This window comes from Ptychodera flava (genome assembly GCF_041260155.1).
Source record: "Ptychodera flava strain L36383 chromosome 3 unlocalized genomic scaffold, AS_Pfla_20210202 Scaffold_26__1_contigs__length_13983176_pilon, whole genome shotgun sequence".
Lineage (NCBI taxonomy): Eukaryota > Metazoa > Hemichordata > Enteropneusta > Ptychoderidae > Ptychodera > Ptychodera flava.
The window spans coordinates 5,390,384-5,409,569 of NW_027248280.1; the positions used below are offsets into that span (position 1 = coordinate 5,390,384).

The window sequence follows — 19,186 nt, forward strand, 5'->3', positions numbered from 1 at the left end:
GGTAAACGTATAAGCAACACCTGCAGATTTTTAAATTGAAAGTAACAAAAGCTTTATTTACTATTAGGACTTTAAATTTTATATGAAAAAATTGTAACCATAGTTCATTTAGGGAGAATTACAAAGATTTCAAGTTTGAATTTTAACAGTGTCACCCGTTACAGGTGTTTGTATAGACTTGCGTGCTTGCGTGCTTGCTTGATTTTTAATTACATTTTAAAGAAAACTCTAAATGAAAACTTTAAAATCCAATAAAAAGTCTGTAGTTGTTTGTTATCAGCACTTTTTCAATATGTGAGCTGAAGTCACAATAATCAGCATGTAAAAGACAGGGAATGTTAAAAAAAAACACGGCAACACAACTATGGACCGACAGCTAGGAAGTGTTATCTGTTCAATGAAGACAGCCTAAATGGTATGAAGTCTCGCATTCTCAGGATTTTGATTTGTGTGATTGAGAAAGTTTCGGTACATTATGAGTTTTGAAGACAAAATACCTCCCTTCAGATACATTACAATAAAATCACCACAAGCATGCAGCAGTTTACTGGATTATATTAGTAATGTATGATTTATTGTACTTCAGTACCAGACTTGCTTTACCGTACTTCCAAGAGGTGTAGTTTTGCCCCATAAAAGTTAGGCAGCCGTCATTATTTACGGCCGGGGAGGGGGGTCGGAGGCATCACTCAAAAAACTGAAAGCAACAAGGGGGTTGCACAAAATGTGGAGAGAAAGAAGGGGGTACAGAACTTTTTATGCAAAATAAATTGAAACACCTCTCACATTGCACCGTTGCACACATCATTTTCTCAAAATTGTTTATGCGAGAGGAGAAGTACACCCCCACTCATGCTCTCCTCCATGGGGTGTTCCTTTTTACTTGTAAACAAACAAATTGAAAACACCTCTGAGATTGCACCAGACTGCACCATTGCATATAATTTCTCAAATTTTTCCACACAAGATAGGGGACACCACTCTCTTACACTTTCCCCCTCAGCGTCCTGCATGTTCTTGCCCCTGTACTTTCAATATACATGTATTGATATTTAATTTTTCGGGGGGGGGGGGTTTAAGTCAAAATTTCTGTGTTAAAAGGTGGGTAACTCAAATTCATCGTGGTTGGCGGGTTGGCAGGCGGTACTAGAAATTTTTGAGTTTCCGATGAAATTCCTCCGATCCCCCAGGCCGTAAATAATGACGGCTCCCTTATATAATTGTATAAGATATGTTCACGCAGAATTTTCAGAACAGATCTATACAAAATGGAAAGTAATCTGCAAAATCTTGCAAATTTTAGCTTTAGACGGTTTCCCACCAAATTTACGCTCGTTCGTTATTTCGCCGGACAGAAAATAACAAACTTTCAAGAAGGAGGGGGCAAAGTTCGGCAGTGTCACTGTACTTCAAAGTCTGAACCCTGAAATATATAGGACCCGGAATAAGGCCAACCATTACGTCACAAAATTCACACATTACAAAATCAGTCTCCGCGCACACACGCGTTGTGCGAACGTCTCGTCAGGTGCGAGATCATGCCATCTGGGCGCAGCCAATCAGCACGCCAGTTAGCTGATATCGAGGGCACAGAATTATGACATTACCCGCTATGCAAATTAACCGGTGTCTGCCTGAGCTTATCAGTCTAGCGACGAGTTGTTGGCGACTGGGCTATCTATCGAGCCGGTGGTTTTCCGTATCGTAGTTTCAGGCCATCATAACGAGCAGTGATTCCTCGGAGACCTTCCATTCCCAGCCACGTCTGGCCGGAGGATAGTTTTATCGCGTATTATTTGACGAGGCCAGTTATAAACGGTAGGTACATCGCTTGCAACATGGCCAATATTTGTGTGGCTTGTTGTGCACATCATCCGTGCGTGCAAGGATGACACTTGGCAGCCAATTTTCTGTCTCTGTGTTTGGCACTCTGGCATCGAGCCTGTTGCATACTTCCCATGGTATAATAAAAAGATTACCTCAAAGGTCCATTTTAAATTTAAAATGTAGAGATGGACGATTTAAATAAGACCGTGGGAGATGCTGGGGATAACTAGATTCACGATGTTCAATTCAACCATAGAGGTAATATTTTTCACCTCGATGGGTCAACTATAAGGGATAGGTACCGAATGACACGATGATCGATGTTTCCTTAAAACTTCAACCACAATAGCATACCCTCTACGATCGTATCAAATAATATTTAATATTTTGAATTACCTAACTACTGGCCATAAATGTACTTACATCTATGTGGTTGGTCGTCGAACACTTAAAAGACTGAAAAACGCAACCTGGCATGCGCAATGCAATGGCAAAAATAATATAAGGAAAAAAGGTACCACAACCAGTACCTGCATCGTGTCCCACGAGGATTGACAACTCGACGTCGCAATAACTTTAGTTTATGCATTTGTAAATAAAGAAGCGACGACAAAGAGAACTAACCAAAATACAGATAGTTGAAAGTGAGAGACGAGCTGTGGTTTTCCTCGATACCGTGTTAAGACAACGTAAGGGAGTCATTAGTGGTTTAGCCTTGGGGATCACAAAGGCCGTCTGCCGCGAGCAACTATGCATGGACACACACTAATCCACAAACCATAGTCCTCGATACACAGTTCACCGGCAAAATTTTTGGCCTACATATCAGATGATTATTCTCTTTTGGCAGTGCAATCATGACTTGAGCTTATCATACTTTACTTATAAGTGCACTAGACTATGGAGTACTTTCATTGTTTTACAAGGTAATTTCTCAATTTCAAAAACATTTTGATAATATGCAAAGAAAGCCATGTAGTTACAATGCATTACAAACGTGTTCCTTTAGATTGTTGATATTACAATTTTCAATCCTGAGAAAATGACCATTAAAAAGGGGGGATAGTCACATTTTGATTTCTCCCAGCATGAAAGGTCATGAATTGAAAATTGGCACTACAATCAGTTATATGTAACAATATCTGTAAGGCTGTTGTTACAATAAGCCATTGTTCAAGACAGAAAGCCTGTCATTACCATTAACAGTAGCCATTGAATTATAGAGGATTTGAAAATAATTTCCCAGCATTCTGCATGATCCACAGCGCACAAACATTGAGAAGATGGGGAAGTACTGAAGTCTTGAGAAAGATTGGTAAGCCTATAGACCCTCCAAAAGTTTTTTGGAGGGTCTATGGTAAGCCACAAATGTATTCTAGGGACCTCCTGTAATTAGCTTATCTGTTCATATGAACACAAGGATTGAAAACAGACAAAGCACAGACAGGTTGTGTCCACAGGTAACAAAGTCAATGTGAATTCTGTATGTATGCAGTACAGTCACATCTTTCTGTGCTCCCTATACAAGTTTTTCACTGTCAGTTCACTTTGGTATGCCCCACAAACAGGTGACACACAAACTGTCATGTCTGGTCGGGCACGTCCATCCTTGTTACTTAGGTAACATCAGCATTACATGTCTATACATGCTCAATCATACCAAATAAACCATGGCAGCCAAATAATAGATATTTTTCATATTTACGTATTCAAAGCAAATGCCATGGTCATGTCACACAATCATAGTCAGTGTCATTTCAGCATTTTGCCAACGTTTGTCTAGAATGACCACACCCCACTTTTATACAGAGTGAGGCGTCATTTCTGATAGTACAGGGAAAGTCAATTCAACAATATCAACAAGTTTTTCTCATTCTCATTCTGCTTTTCTGATCAAAATGAAATGAGAAAAATAAGTTATTCATTAAAATAAAATTTCTGCTCATCAAATATTATGAGCAGTGTCTCAAAAACATCTTGTTCCAGATCAACGGAATGTTATTTACTTCCCTAACAATACGGGCACAAAGTCAAAATTTTCATAAAGTTGAAGACAGTTTGTTTGTATGTTAAATACTGTGCTATAGGTGCAATTCTGATTTTATCTCTTGAGGTTGGATGATCTGATATAACATTGAGAAATGTGTTCCAATTTGGTATTTCAAAAAGGATATTTGAAGTAATTATGAGGAATATCCATCCCAACCAGTACAAATTCTTTCAGCTCAATAAACTTATAATGAAAGTACATGCGGGAAGAAAAAATATGTGATTAGGTTTTGCAGAACATTATTTCAAATCATTGTTATTGTTAGCATGAAAACAAACTGTGGTACCAGAAAGAACACCTCCTCAAACTCAACGCTGATAATCCTCTTTTTTGTGAACAGATATTTCAAGATGGATGTTGTTTTAGAACTGGCAGATCACTATTTTTTCACACCTTACGTGTACCCTGACGACTGGCCGGAAGACGACTGGCAGCGACAGTTGCTGAGTTTGCTGGTGGTCGTAACACTTGGTGGCTACCTTCTGTACTTTATGACCGCATCTGCCAGTTACTTCTTCCTCTTTGACCATCGACTGTTAAAGCATCCACAGATACTTGAGGTAAGGCCTAGCTAATCAAGACGTCATTCTCCCTAATTCACAGGAGAGTCTAATCTTCCTTTGGTCAATAACTTTTGGGCACGATATAAACCTTTCAATTTTTACCAAACATGTGTCATAAAAAAGTCAAACTTTTTTTGTCCAAATTAAGAATTTTTTGCCAATGTTATGTAAATGTATGCAACAAAAAATTTAACAAATACAGGGGTCATGCTGGGTAGCACTACAAATGAACGCCAATCTAGGGGATTTAGCACTCTAAGATTTGCACGGGGATTTGCATTAGTTTAAAATGTCTGGTCTCTGTATTTTTAATGTGTTCCCAAATCAGAACACAGCATCCACAGTTTTGTGCTTGGCACGAATCAATCCATGCATTATAAATGCAGCTTTGTGTGTGTGCTGTCTAAAGGTGACCTTGAGGAGGACATTCTATGCTAAACATGTGCCCTATTCATGTCAAAGTTCAACCAGCAAGTTTCCTCCTTTCTGATTGGACAGTTAGTGGATATTCCCCAATTATGAATGAGGTCAGAGAGCTACTTTCTTACTGGCTTCTTGAGTTGGTGTCACCATCTTGACCTAATAAGGGCTGGGGTCAAGGTCAACCTGATAGGAAACGCAATGCCATGTCTTGGAATTAGCATATTATGAATGATACTGCCCTAAAGGTGCTTTAGCATAATTTTAAATAGTTCAAAGTTTGGGTTGTGCTGTTTTCAGCCCTCCATTGCTTCAACAATAGATAGCAATTGTCTGGACTTTTTCAACAGAATCAATCCATACCCATTTAATGCCAAATCTGTTATACAAGTTATCAATATAGCAACAAAGGAACAGGAATCACACTTCAGATCACAGCAAGTAGTAGTACTCTTTCTTTGTACATACTTGCCTTGAAACATATGAAATAGTTTTAACTCTGTAATGAACACTTAAATCAATGATTTTCACATTGGTCCTTTTCTAGATTTCTTACGTTTTTTATGTTTAAATTAAAAGTGCTAAATTTTTATTTTCAGTTGATATTTTGTCAAAAAGGCACAATTCCAATATTCAAAGTGATATTACATTGATCTATCAGAGTCCAATGTCAAGGTGTAATGCTTTGGACAAAGATCAAAGTCTTCAGGTCATGCTATTGTGGTTTTAAAGACATATTTGTTTGTACTTTGGCTAGAAGAAAGTATGGCATTTTGTGTGTTTGACTGTTCATTAAAATAGTGACAGATATAGAGAAATTCATTTGTGTTCTCAATTTATTGAAAGGGCATGGCAGGAAACAATTTGGGCAGACTGTTTAAGGTGCCTAGGGGAACCAGATTGTTATCACCATCACTCAGTATGAGGACTTGGCGTAGTGTGATTGAATTGTGCTGAAATTGGGCTATAATCAGCCTTTGTAAACCATGTATTGTCAATGAAGTTTACCTCAGAAAGTAAAAACTCAAAATAACCAAAGAAGAAAGAACAGTTTTGAAATGAGGACCTTTTATCCCACTTTATCTGAGATGTAAAATTTGATTACTGGTTGCACAATGGCAGTGTGCAGTTTAAACAGTGAATTCAGAATCTCCAGGGTAGTTTATTGCAGAGATTGCATGGTTGTTCTTATGGTACATCGACAGACTGTATACACAGAGAGTTATTTTAAAATAGCCAGACATTGAATTTATTACAGAAATAAAATGGTAATTAGCTAAAATTAGCATAAACTGTTCAGCTATTTATACCACACCCTGTAATATAGTGCCTGGTTGTCAGTTATCATGAGTATGACCCAAAAATGTCGGAATACGTCAGGGGTCATCGATCATCAAAGCTGACACTGTCACATTAGAAACGTAATTCCTTAGTTTAGAGGGGGGGAGGGGTTAAGACCCCTATTTGTTTTGTGAGCGTCAAAATAGCAATGAGGATTCTGCTTTGACCAAAAAAAAGAATGAAAATATCAGACTGTAATTCCAAATGAATACGATATTTTTATTGCAACTCATGAAAGCAGAAAGGAAGAGAAACTCAACAGAAGAGAAAGAATTACAATACAGACTGAGACACTGGACACGTGTTCATGGGTGCTTTTAAACGTATGGACTCAACTGAATGTGATTATACGGCTTCGATGCAGAGCTCTCTCCACGATCATCAAGAACAAATGAGACATAAAATTACGACAACATATAAACAAAAAAACAGAACTCTGACAGAAAGATACAGACTACTGTAATCACTCCAACAAATTTGACCAGGAAAAAATAATACCAATATTGAAAAAGTCAAATGGGTAGAGTTCAAAAAAATATCATCACGTGATGGATGGTCAAAAAATTAGAGTGCACATGATGAAGAGTGAAACTCACACAATGCTCATTGATGTAATGACAATGATACTTCACTATACCTTTTAGAAACGGTATAATACAAACCTTGGGAATTATAGTCATATTTCATCAAAATTTGATTTCAACACCATGAATAACAAGAAATGACCACTACATTGTTTTCAGAACGTCAGAAGGTTGCAACTATTCTAAACATTGAAAACATGTAATGTTTAAATATTTATGTGTCAATTTTGCACAACATGTCTGTGAAAGACAGGTTGGTATTCTCCATACACAGTAAACTGTACAGTGTTCCTGAAACCAATTCAGCATTAAGGAGTTCCATTTTGAGAGGGGAGGGGGTTGACACCAAAATTAAGGAATTATGTTTGTAGTCCGTCAGCTTTATTATTGCAGCTGGTTAAAGTTTTGTATACAGACAAAGAAAGCAATTTCAATCAGTCATTTGCCTTAATAGGGTCATACATGTATTCATAATTTTATTTGTCTGATTACAGAATCAAGTTCGTAAGGAGATTGTCTATACATGTAAGTCAGTGCCCTTGATGAGTATCCTCACCTGTGTGGTATTTTTATTTGAGGTCAGAGGTTATAGCAAGTTGCACTGTGACTTCAGCAAGAGTCAATTAGGTAAGTTTATCCACAGAAGGGGGCTCGGGATTTAAGGTAAAATGTGCCTCGGTGACAGATATTTGGACTGTCAAATTTCTACAACTCTTTCCTGATCTCATTTTAAAGCTCTTGAAGAAAAAAAATTTCACCACATTAGTTTTTTCGAAAATCCAAAATTTTATTTTCCCCCATAGAGTTTACAGGGATGGCGGCCATTTTGAATTTTAAATACCACAATATTTGGGTAATCTGTTTCTCTAGTTCTAAACTTTGCCCAGTGACCCCAGATTTTGTATTATTGATTTGATAAGAGAATATATGGTTGAAAGTTTCATTTAGGAATTTTTGAGCAAAACTTTTGAAGTCTTTCACCGTCGAGGCGCATACTACAGGGTACCTTAAATCCATTGGCCACAGATGCTTGTTTGTTTGATTGATTGACAAGTGATGAACAGATGGCCTTGGGAAGGATTAAATGGTAGATGGTACTGATTGAATTGTCTGTACTGTGCATACTGGTGCCAAGTCCACTTTATCCCAAGTTCACGTTATCAACTCGCCAGCACAGTCCATAATGTGCTGTGAAGTTTGATATGACTATCAAATGAATATACCCACAATTTCAAGTCATACTGATGTATTCTTTGGAAATCATCACATATATATATGTGTTGGTTTTTGAGGGGTTTGGACTTCTCACTGATTTGTCGTACCTTCTCTTCTTCACTTGTACCAAGGTTTGGCCTTCGGCCTCACACTTTGATCCTGGGCCTTTGGTCGACTGTCCAAGTAACGCTGCAGGCACCTGTGGTTAAGTTTAACTTCTGAGTGGAGAAATCGGGTGAAAGGGTTATAATTTATGTGAGACAGCAAAGTTGATTGACCTTCAGGTGTATGTCACGTACATCATCGTATGTTAAAATTACACTTTTCCTTTTTATGCAGGTTATTTTAGCATCGTGGTGGATGTCATGTTCTTCTTGTTTTTCACGGATATGTTGATTTACTGGCTCCATCGCTGGTTGCACCACCCACTCATCTACAAGTACATCCACAAACCCCATCACAAGTGGAAGGTACCCACTCCGTTCGCCAGCCATGCTTTCCACCCAATCGACGGATTTGTCCAGAGCCTGCCCTACCACATCTATCCGTTCCTCTTCCCGCTACACAAGTACGTCTACTTGACCCTGTTTGTGTTCGTCAACGTCTGGACTGTGAGCATTCACGACGGTGACTTCCGCGTGCCCAAGGTGCTGGAACCGCTCGTCAACGGATCGGCACACCACACGGATCACCATTTGTTTTTCAATTACAACTATGGTCAGTTTTTCACGCTCTGGGACCGCATCGGCGGTTCCTTCCGCTATCCATCCTCATTCGAAGGTAAAGGTCCAATGAAAGAAGTGCTTGAAGCCGAGAAGAAACAAACCTACAAAAATGGAAAAGTTGACTAAATAACAAACAGGTTATTTATTCTGCTACTTTTTGAGGTTCTTTTTCTATCATTTACAGAATATTTGTGATAAGTGAAAAGCATGCGAAGTTCAGTAAGCTTAGGGAAGCTTTGAGCAAACAGTCGTTCTCCAGCGTATGAAAATGATGGGCTATAGACTTATTTGCATAAAGCCTCCCCAGGTTAATGATTTTTAACCTTGGAGCCCACGCGCAGTCTAATCTTGAAAGCGAATGCAATAATAGGGGATGAAGTGGATGGACACCTTGTATTTCCTTGTATACATGTTTCCAGAAAAGTCAGTTTAGATAAATTAGTTTTCACCAGCGTAAATTAACCCAGAGATTTCTTTGAATCATGAGTTTTTCTGTAAACCTGCAATGTTGTTTCTCATAATGGTACTGAGCTGCATATTTGTTGTCTTTAATATTTAAAGTTTTCAAAATATTAATGAAAAATTAATTTTCTGTGTTTTAAAAAAATTTTTTGTGAAGACCTGTCACCAGAAATAATTCTTTCTACCAAACATAATGAGAAATGAGCCCTCTATGATAGAAATACCCACAGCAATGACTGATCCGATGCACAGTTGGTAGAACTACCAAAATGCATGCGGGGATGGGAGTTTGTGTCCTGCATAGGTCACTTTTCATTTCTCAAGCTAATTGGTTAAACCCTGAATTTAATGGACCACGGTACAAACAAAACAACGTGCGCAAATGTGCACATACCGTAAATACATGTATTTCTATATACGCCTTGGTGCATGTGGGTTTGTTTGTACTGTCATCACGTGATCTCTTTGGCATACTGAGTCTACAGAACACATTGTGTCCTTTTTATTCCAGAGTAGAATGATTTCAGCTATATCAATAATTTAATAGACCATAAAAACACACATGAGTTAAGCTTGCAAGGCTCTGCAGCAATAAGGTTAAACCAGGAATTTGAATGTAGCATGGCACAAAGAAAACCAAGTGCCCAAACACATATCATAGATATATTATGTGTATTTCCATACCCATATGTCACACATGTCTTTGTTTATACCGTCATCATGTGAACTCATAGGTGTTCTGAGCCTGTAGAACACTGCTTGCTCCCTGAGTAACACCATTGCTGAAAACTGAACTCTGTTATCACATAGACTGTCGACAGCTTCTTGTGTCGTAGTGCTTGGCTTGTGTAAACAGTGAGAAGTTGCCCTTGAACCTTTGGAAGTTGGATATCAGCAAAAAGTATATAGTTTGCACCTATTCAATGACATTTGCCACACTGGCTATGTCATAATTTTCAGCAAAGATGGCACAAGATACTGTTGACAGTCTAGTTTAAATCACACCACAGGAACCAAATATTTTTCAAATTATTCCACAGATATGGTATTCTGCTTGAACGAATGTTACAGTAATTGAATTTTGTCAAACTTTTTCAACCTTTTCAAATAAATGGTATGATCCATTTTAACATAGAGAATAGAAGAGAATGGGATGTTACATTTTGAATTCAGGGAAATTTTAGATTCAGAGATTATTTAGTTTATTGATGTGTATCATTTCTGTGTAAAACCTTTCATTTATGTCATACAATCAAAGCATAACCCACAAGAGACATCTACACGGTTTGTTTGTAACAGTACAAGTTTTTTCGTAGTTTGACCGGCTGGAAGTTTTGTCGAATTTAGAAACGACGGTATTCATAAACATAAACAAACGCATAATTGACTGAAAAAAAAACCTACAGTATAGTATATTTGACAGGTTGTCTCCCACAAAAATTCAAATTTGAGCAAAAGCTGAGCTGAAAATTATGCTCTGTACTGACGAAGACAAAGAGGAATTATAACAATTGTGCTTTCATTTTGCCATATTTAACAGTTATTTTATTATGACGAGTGAAAATCATTCAAAAAAAGAAAAGTTTATTTTAGAACATACAAAGTTATTTTGAAACACTGACCTGCATATTTGGTATTTGACCTTGATGCCCTGATACCAACACTATCATGATATGTGACTTGATCGAGGTAAAAAGAATTATTTTATGATTATAATCGGCAAAGATTCCTACATGCGGATAAAATAACATACATGGGGGTATACTTGGGTTTTAGTTATCCATCTGAAATGATGTATTCCCACATGCTGAGCTTTCACAGCACAATGCCCCAGTCAGTTTACTTGAAGGATAAATTGGGAACAGCTGATATGCAAAGTTTGTACATAATTTATTGAATTAAATATTTATGAATTAGTACTGATAAGTAATCCAGTCTTTGATTGCTTTCTAAACCTGTGTATCAGTACCCTCACGTTGTTGTAGTAGTAATTCCTACTTAGAATACAAGATCTGGAAAATACATTTTCATTTTTTGCCACACTCTATGTTGTCAGTTTGATTCTATGAATTCACACCAACGGTTGTGTGGATGTTGTCTTGTATTTGTGTGAGACAGCTGACAGTTGCTGGTTCTGATAAGGACTTGGACATAAATTCAGAGCGAACGCTGACACAACAGTTTGTGTGATAGTGAAAGCCTCAATTGCGATCATTCAGTGATGGAATTTTGTGATTGGAAAATCCATCACACAGTATGATCGCAACTGAGGCTTTCACTATCACACAAACTTGGCGTAGACTACTGTCTAAATGCAATTCATCATGAATCTGGTTGAACCTCACAAAAGCAGCACATTGGATTGTCAACATCCTAGAAATGTGACTGTATGTTCCATACATTTTGCCCCTGCAGTGATTTAAATCACTTTCGGCATGAGAGGGCAATGTGTATGTATTTATAATTCTAAAGTGAAAAAATTGTAAGGGTAGTGTCATGGTTGCAGTGTCACCTCAGGGTAATCGTGATACATTTGGTTACGAAAATGATGGTTGTATTTTCTTTTTTTTATCTGAGATAATCCTGAGTAGCTTACAGTGGTATTATGGCTGACGGATGGCTAAACCACTGACAAGTCAGGGCATCAGCAAATCAAGTCATTGTCATCACCTACCGGCAAGTTCTGATGAGGAGTACGTAAATGAGAAAAGGTTGCAGTCAGATTGAAAGACCACAGGCACATAAAGTTTTCAGTGTAGATCAGTATCATAAAAGAAATATTTTACTTTTATAAAGCACATTCATTTGGCAAAACAGGTGTTTACTTTTGTACAACAGTGTGTTAACTATCTGTACTGAAAAAGTAAATTTAGATTTTCACAAAAAAAGTCCAGTGAAAACTTTTTTAACTCTATGAGCTTCAAAACGTCTCCCACAAGTGATAGACCAAACAAGAATTGAAAAGATGTGTCCAAATATCTGTCCGCAAGGCCCTGCTTGTGATCCTCAGATGTTGAAAATAGATACACCAGTTTTAAACTATTTCAGAATGTGCTTCTGGCGGCCATTTTGAAGTTTCAATACTGGGTAATTTGGTTCTGTAGCACCAAATGGGGATGGTTTTGTTTCCTTTGAGGAAGTTTTGAACAATTTGGTAAATTTTGGAAATTGAATATGTGGTCCCAAATGTTTACATCAGTGGCACACATCAATCCAAAAGCAGTTTGAATGTTGCTAGCTGCTTTATATTGACCCCAATCTTCATTTGAACCATCAACAACGCAAATTTTAAAGCAAACACATCAGAAGATTTACAGCGTGGAATAGATTTATTAGTTAAATAACTGTTCAAAGTCTAAGATCTCTATATCAGAAAGGTTTTTGTGAGTAGCTCAACAAAAATAAAATTTTGTCAAATATTAAATTGATATCAACAGCCAGGGTTGAAGTTCACCAAAAACAAACACGAAAACTGCACTTTGGTCAGGTAGGGCAGGGTTGAGGTGAATGACTGTACCAGGCATGAGGTTGACATGATAGTGGTCATTAAATTGGTGGCATCTGCATGATAAGGTGTCACTGACCTAAAATTGAAATAGTTGGAAGCTTTTTAAACTAAAGGGATCTCTTTGTGGCTAGAAAGGAACAACACAATTTAATTACTAATTACAGATATGAAGGACACCTGAATTTATTAGTAATACATGTGGTGCTATTCTTAGGATTGACCCCACTAATCTGCAGGTGTGTCAAAATGTTGGACAAGAATATAGCTGGTCATTGCCTTGCATCCCAAACCCCCCATTTCTTAGAGTTACGATCCAACAATACCATTGAAAATGCAATGTGGTCATACCCACAGGCGCTTTGATAATCACTTCACAAAGTCCCTTGTTGTATCATAAGGGCTTCGCGAAATGACAATTGAAGTGCCTTTGGTCATACCAACAGTTGATCCGGCATAATGTTATGATAGTGTTGGATATATTTAGAGCTCAGGACAAAAATATTCCACTGAATATATTGTCTTTGTCTGCTAATACATAGGTCCATTTCAAAACTACATTGTGTTGTAGGACTCTCATATCTCCGAATACCATATAGACACTGGACTCATCCTATCTGGAGTTCACAAGTTTCATGTTTTAGGGGAGAAAATGACAGGAATACAAATACGATATTTTAAAGATGTCAACAAAAATAATTTATTACACAGCATTTAAAAATTAGCATACACATCACCTAGAGCATCTGGTTTCCAATAGAAATGAAAAAATACTTTTGCACCATTTCTAATGTACATTACATCAAATGAAGGTCTTCTTTGAAAATATCAAAAATTCTGGAATACAGGAAGTGTCATCAGGGGGCATATCTGGAAAATCTGATAAATGGTGAAGTTTGAGAAATATTCTGAAATTTAATACTAGTCCTGTCCTCTCTGCCATTTAATGGCAGCAATTGCTTTACATGTTATGGTTTTTGCTCTTGTTTTTACGGTTTTTTTCGCATTCACACAAGCATCTTGGAAATGCCCTTTCCAATGGTGACTGCCAGAGGGCGCACTCATATCCCAATTGGCACATGATACTTATCACACAGCTTGGACTCAACTTGTTCATCTAGTCTACAGAAACAACTTACTAGCATTATTAATATTTCATTTGCAGACATGAGAAGAATTTGTTGAGAGTCTCTGAAAAATGGCATCTATTTCGCTTATATCTGTTTTGCTTTTCCCAACTCGTAAAAATAACATTGACAAGTGTTCATACGACCAGCAACAAAGTAGCTAGTTTGACTTTCAGTAAGGCACATGCTAGTGGTAGTGCCTGGAAACAAAATCCTGGATCCATTTGCCACAATTGACACCATCCCTTTGTCCTACATTGCATCCGTTCAGTAACAGGTCATTCAACATAACACTGTGTGTACAGATTAAACAGGCTAAACTTAGAATATGCCCTGGGGACCACAGTTACGAGTGTAGTGATACATAGCGGCCGCCGCGCAGTATGCATAGAATAATAGGCCTATTATTCTATGCATACTACGCGGCGGCCGCTATTTATCACTACACTCGTACTGTGCTGGGGACAGATATTCAGACTCTCAAATTTATCAACACTTTTCTGGTCTACTGCTTGTAGGGGCTCATTTTAAAGCTCTTGGAGTAAGAAAAATTTGCATCATCGTAGTTTATTTGAAAATCAAAAATGGTATTTTCCACATAGAGATAACACAAGGATGGCGGCCATTTTGAATTTCAAATATCAGTAAATATTTGGTAATTTGTTTCTCTAGTACCAAACTTTGCACAGCAACCACCAATTTTATTCTTGATTTGGCAAGAGAATGATTGACAGTTTTGTTTAGGAAAGTTTGAGCAAAAATTTAAGTCTTTCACTTACGAGATACATACTACCTTAATGACTAAAACTGTAGACTGTTGACGGTCATTTACACTTTTTGATTTGTTTATACTAGTGTTACAGCAATGTCGTTTTGACTGATCTACATGGAGGGAGCAAGTACGGTATGACTGGTGAGGCATGAATTCAGTGCATAGAAAATTGTCACAAAGCTGATCCTTGGCAAGACACTCGTCCTTGCACTGACTCTAATTTTTTCTAACTTAGGGGCAGTGAAATAGAAGGTAGAATCTCACACAAACAGCTGTACAGAGTCTGAAAAGATATATAACCTGTTGTATTTCTTAGATTACAAAGAAAAGAAAATATACTGGTGCTCTGTTTGGCACAGAAAATGTTCATGGTCGCAAAGATTTGTGTCCCATGGTTCCATTCTGTATGTCTCTCTCATCAGCTCTGATTGAGACTTGAGTTGCTTGCATTGATATTGGAGTACATCCCTGGATGACAGGCCGGTTACTTCATAATTAATTGTTCAATCTACAATCCGGATTCTTAAAGTTTTAGAGTTCATCACGTGTTATTTGCAGCTAATATTAGTAAGGCTATCGTTGACATCAGATAAAATGCACCTGGTAGACTTCCATGGCGGTAATCTAACCTAACCAAAAAACAATATATTTGTCAGCAGCTGTCAACAGGTGGCGCTGTCATCAATGCAAGCATCCATGCTAAATATCAGGGTGGTCAATTTTTGAAATGTAAAACAAATGGCAAAAAAAATATATTTCAAAATATTATTGAATGAGACAACTGTAGATCGAGAAGTTTTACTTTTGCAAGCAATAAATTAATCATAGACAAAGTTGCAGTGATTATGCGCTGTGATGAATAGTTGGAACATTAGTCCACATAGAGAACAATCTCTCAGACAATCTCATAATTGCTTTGCCAAAATCCACATCAGAAATACTTGTACTTAAATTAAGATAAATTTCAAGATTATCACATAATGCTTTGTAAACTGCGCGTAATCACACAAAATGATTCTGCATGAACCAAAACGTTTGGAAGTCATATTTACAAGGTTTCCATATGTTGTATTCATATGTACATACTTTAACCCTGTGTCAATCTCACTAATACCAACATTTTGTATACCTACCTTGCTTTTGTTGTTCACCGGCCGTGTGGCCCTCCCACTTCATTGACCTTTGAACTGCTAATTTCCATTTGTCATACCTGCTATCTCTCTCTGTCAAAAACAAAGAACATCAAAGTCAGCATGAAACGACACTTTGCTAAAGTTGCTTTCCTGGATGAATGAATGCACCATTATTTGTACAGAATGGAAATTTCTACACAGAGTTTATTGAATTTAGAACTTCCGTGTTTTAACCCAGTGAAAAAGTGTTAAAGCTGCACCTTAATATACTATTTCCTTGGCCACATAAAATGTGTCACCACTGTTAGGTTAAAAACAAAAATCAGAACAATATAATTCAATCTTAGTTAAAATGTGTCTGAGTGACTGAATTTTTCTTTTGTTTACAGCCACATTGGCATGCAACTTCTACGATTTTCTGTTCACTTTGCTTGCAGAATAAAAACAGACAAAAAGATAGCTACGAAAAATAACTCATTCTTGTTTCACTTTCGGTACCAAAGGGTCTTTGATCTGGCTAGTCTTAAGATTTTGACCTCTTTTGATTTCTAACACCGCTTATCTTACCTTCCTGAGTTATACTGGGCGTGTACGTATCCGTGGTGATGGCCGTCAAATCTTCTTGAGCTAGACTCCACACACCGACGGCGTACCCAGCAGCCATTGCTGCACCTAGAGCGGTGGTCTCTGGCATGGCTGGCTTCACTGTGAAATTCAAACAATGGGCATGATCAGACACCAAATTCAGAAGTAAGAATACCAACGAAATTGCTTCACTCTGTTCAAGTGATTTTGTCAGTGCATCTTACATGTCAAAGGTGTCAGCTTGATTACTGTGTCACCCCTGTTTCACTGTTTAAAAGTCCAACTTTTCCTACTGAAACAACAGGACTGTACCATTATTTGAGAGTGGCAGGAACAACATGGACACAAAATCTGTTCCTACTGCATATCTTGACATTAGCTAGTTTTGTATCATCATTTACAGATTAAATTTACTGAGAATATGTATTTTATGCCCCTTTGCCCATATAGACAAAAATAGTCCTTCATGGAGAACTATATGCAAGAATGTACTTCAATATAATCTGTGCCTTCCTTTTGGATAGAGCAAGATCTCAGATTTTTTCCTGACTATTATCAATGCAGATTTCCACCATGATTTTTTACTAAATCTAAATTTTCACAGCCGGCAAATTTTAGCTGACAGCAAGTTGTTTTAGCCAGCTGCTGGCTATTTTCTACATCCCTGCATTTGGAGACAGATATGTCAGCCATTGTCTTTGCTTTGTTCATACGTTGTTATTTGCCCCCAAATATGTAAGGAGAGTTATTTCTACTCCCAAGGTGAAGTTAGTAAGTATCATGTTGTACTCACCTACTGTTATTCCCAGCAGATCTGCCTGCAGTTGCATCAATAAATTATTTGCCGTCATTCCTCCGTCGACTTGAAGTTTCTGCATTGGAATTCCACAGTCTTGATTCATGGCATCAAGGATCTGTCATGGAGAGAATGGAATGCTGGGAAATCAGGGTGAACGACAAGGACAAACAGATGTAAATGACAGAGACAGAGTACATGGGAAGAGTTTGTTTTGTGAAAATAGATTTTCAGATGGAAGACATACTGGGACAAGTTAAAACTACGGTAACACTCATAAAAAGTGGCAGATAAATAGGCAACATATCCTAATAAGCAAAGAAAACTATTTATCTACATAGGAACAAATGTTCAAAGTCATACAACACATAGTGCAAGATGTTGGGCCAAAGAATATTCTCTATTGATATTGATTCATAATTAGTTGATTTGCATAAACAATTCTCATGAACACACTTTGCATATGAATAAATTTTGAGGGAAAATACAGCATTATACATATGTCATATATGTCGACCACTTTGCAGTAAGTTAACGACAAGTACATTCAAACAGAGGAATGAAAAGGTTTACTGATATACAGGGCACTCAGTTCACATTGACATAAACACAATAGCATTGGACACATATATGTACACAAACATATCACACTGATACGTACATGGACATATACACAAACAGACACATGAACACACACATCCACCCATCCATCTACCAAGAATACAAAGCATTGACTAACCTCTCTGGTTTGAAAACTAACAGCTTCCAGTGCAGCCCTGGCAATGTGTGCTTTGGTTGTGAACTGTGTTAGACCACAGATTATCCTGAAATGTGAACACATAGTGTTATGTAGGTCATTTCCCCCCACACTCATCATGACCTGAGTTCAATTAGTCTAGAACATTCTCAAGGTCACTGCCCTTAATGACCTCACAACCTTGAATTCAATTAGTCATGTTTGGAATGTTCTGGAAAGTTGATTAGTTGTGTAAGAGAGATAATTTTAGAACAGTAATTAGCATGTCAATAAAAGTTCTAGATTGTTCTTATATGCCTTTATAAAAGGGACGTGCTCAGCTTCCAGTCAGACTTTTGGGATCGTGTCTCTTGTGTGTTACTAAACTCCAGCAGTAGTCATTCTCAAGACTTTTCAAGACCTTCACTGCCAACGCTGGATTTATACTGTGGACTTTGTGCAGCTTCAAGCCTGCGAGGACTGTTCATTCATCCAACTGACTGTTACAACTCTGAGACTGGAGCTTTGCCGTCCCTGCTGAGATAAGTAGTCTGTACACTTTTAAAGCTTGTACTCTATCCCTGACTTAGCAATTAGTTTATTTTCGTAATAAATTTTGTTTAAACGTTAACTGCTGAGTTCACCCTTTTGTTCGTTTTCTCTGCACGTAACAAAATTGGGGGCTTGTCCGGGAAACGAATATTTTGAGCCGTTGACAACATTTTGCCTACCTTTTCAAAACTACTTTACACTGTGAACTCAGCGAAATTTAATCATGGCGGAATTCAAGCCAGACGAATTTATGGATGACCTTGATCAGGACACATTTAATTCCCTCAGAAAAGACAACCTCATAGCACTGGCCAATTTCCTTAAGTAGATGTCAAAAGATCTATGCGCAAGCGGGAAATACAGTTCAAGATTGCAAAACATTTAGTTATTCTGGCCATTTTGAGGAGTCTGCCTTAAAAGATTATGAGCCTGAGTCCTCCTTCGAACTCAAAAAATTAGAATTAGAAATACAGGCAGATTTGGAGCTTAAGAAATTGGAATTAGAAAAGGAAATGAAAGAAAAAGAATTGCAAATGGAAGAAAGACAGAAAGAAAAAGAAAGGCAGGAAAGATTAGAAATGGAAGAAAGACAGAGAGAAAAAGAATTGTGTACAATTAGAGTCTAATAATGTGTGCAACACATTTTCTGAGGTTAAACCCTCTTATTCCCAATTAATGAGGTCAAGGTCAATTCTTCTCAAGATAGCATTATGGGTATTTTCGAACCATTTATTCATGATGGTTTTATATCACTTTCTAGTGATTTCTCTTCCGCTACCCCTGTCAAAATTTT

General features: G+C 37.5%; 2 protein-coding genes across 3 annotated transcripts in view; one reads left to right on the forward strand and one right to left on the reverse strand.

Annotated features, from left to right (window-relative positions):
• The first annotated feature begins 1,602 nt into the window (after window positions 1–1,602).
• On the forward strand, window positions 1,603–11,229 carry LOC139126047 (lathosterol oxidase-like). The gene is made up of 4 exons (XM_070692108.1): window positions 1,603–1,818; window positions 4,218–4,437; window positions 7,280–7,412; window positions 8,340–11,229. Exons 2-4 carry the CDS (start codon window positions 4,228–4,230, stop codon window positions 8,849–8,851), a joined length of 855 nt encoding a protein of 284 aa, XP_070548209.1. The 5' UTR covers window positions 1,603–1,818; window positions 4,218–4,227; the 3' UTR covers window positions 8,852–11,229.
• A 3,049-nt stretch (window positions 11,230–14,278) lies between these two features.
• LOC139125932 (glycerol kinase-like) overlaps window positions 14,279–19,186 on the reverse strand; it is a 30,888-nt gene continuing 25,980 nt past the window's right edge. The window contains exons 11-15 of one of the 2 annotated variants that reach the window (XM_070692009.1): window positions 17,845–17,929; window positions 17,103–17,223; window positions 16,292–16,429; window positions 15,725–15,814; window positions 14,279–15,220 (exon numbers count right to left, since the gene is read on the reverse strand). In XM_070692009.1, the coding sequence (XP_070548110.1) occupies window positions 15,216–15,220; window positions 15,725–15,814; window positions 16,292–16,429; window positions 17,103–17,223; window positions 17,845–17,929 (439 nt within the window). In that variant the 3' untranslated portion in view covers window positions 14,279–15,215. The remainder of the gene's footprint in view (window positions 15,221–15,724; window positions 15,815–16,291; window positions 16,430–17,102; window positions 17,224–17,844; window positions 17,930–19,186) is intronic. The other variant, XM_070692008.1, reaches the window with a different exon arrangement.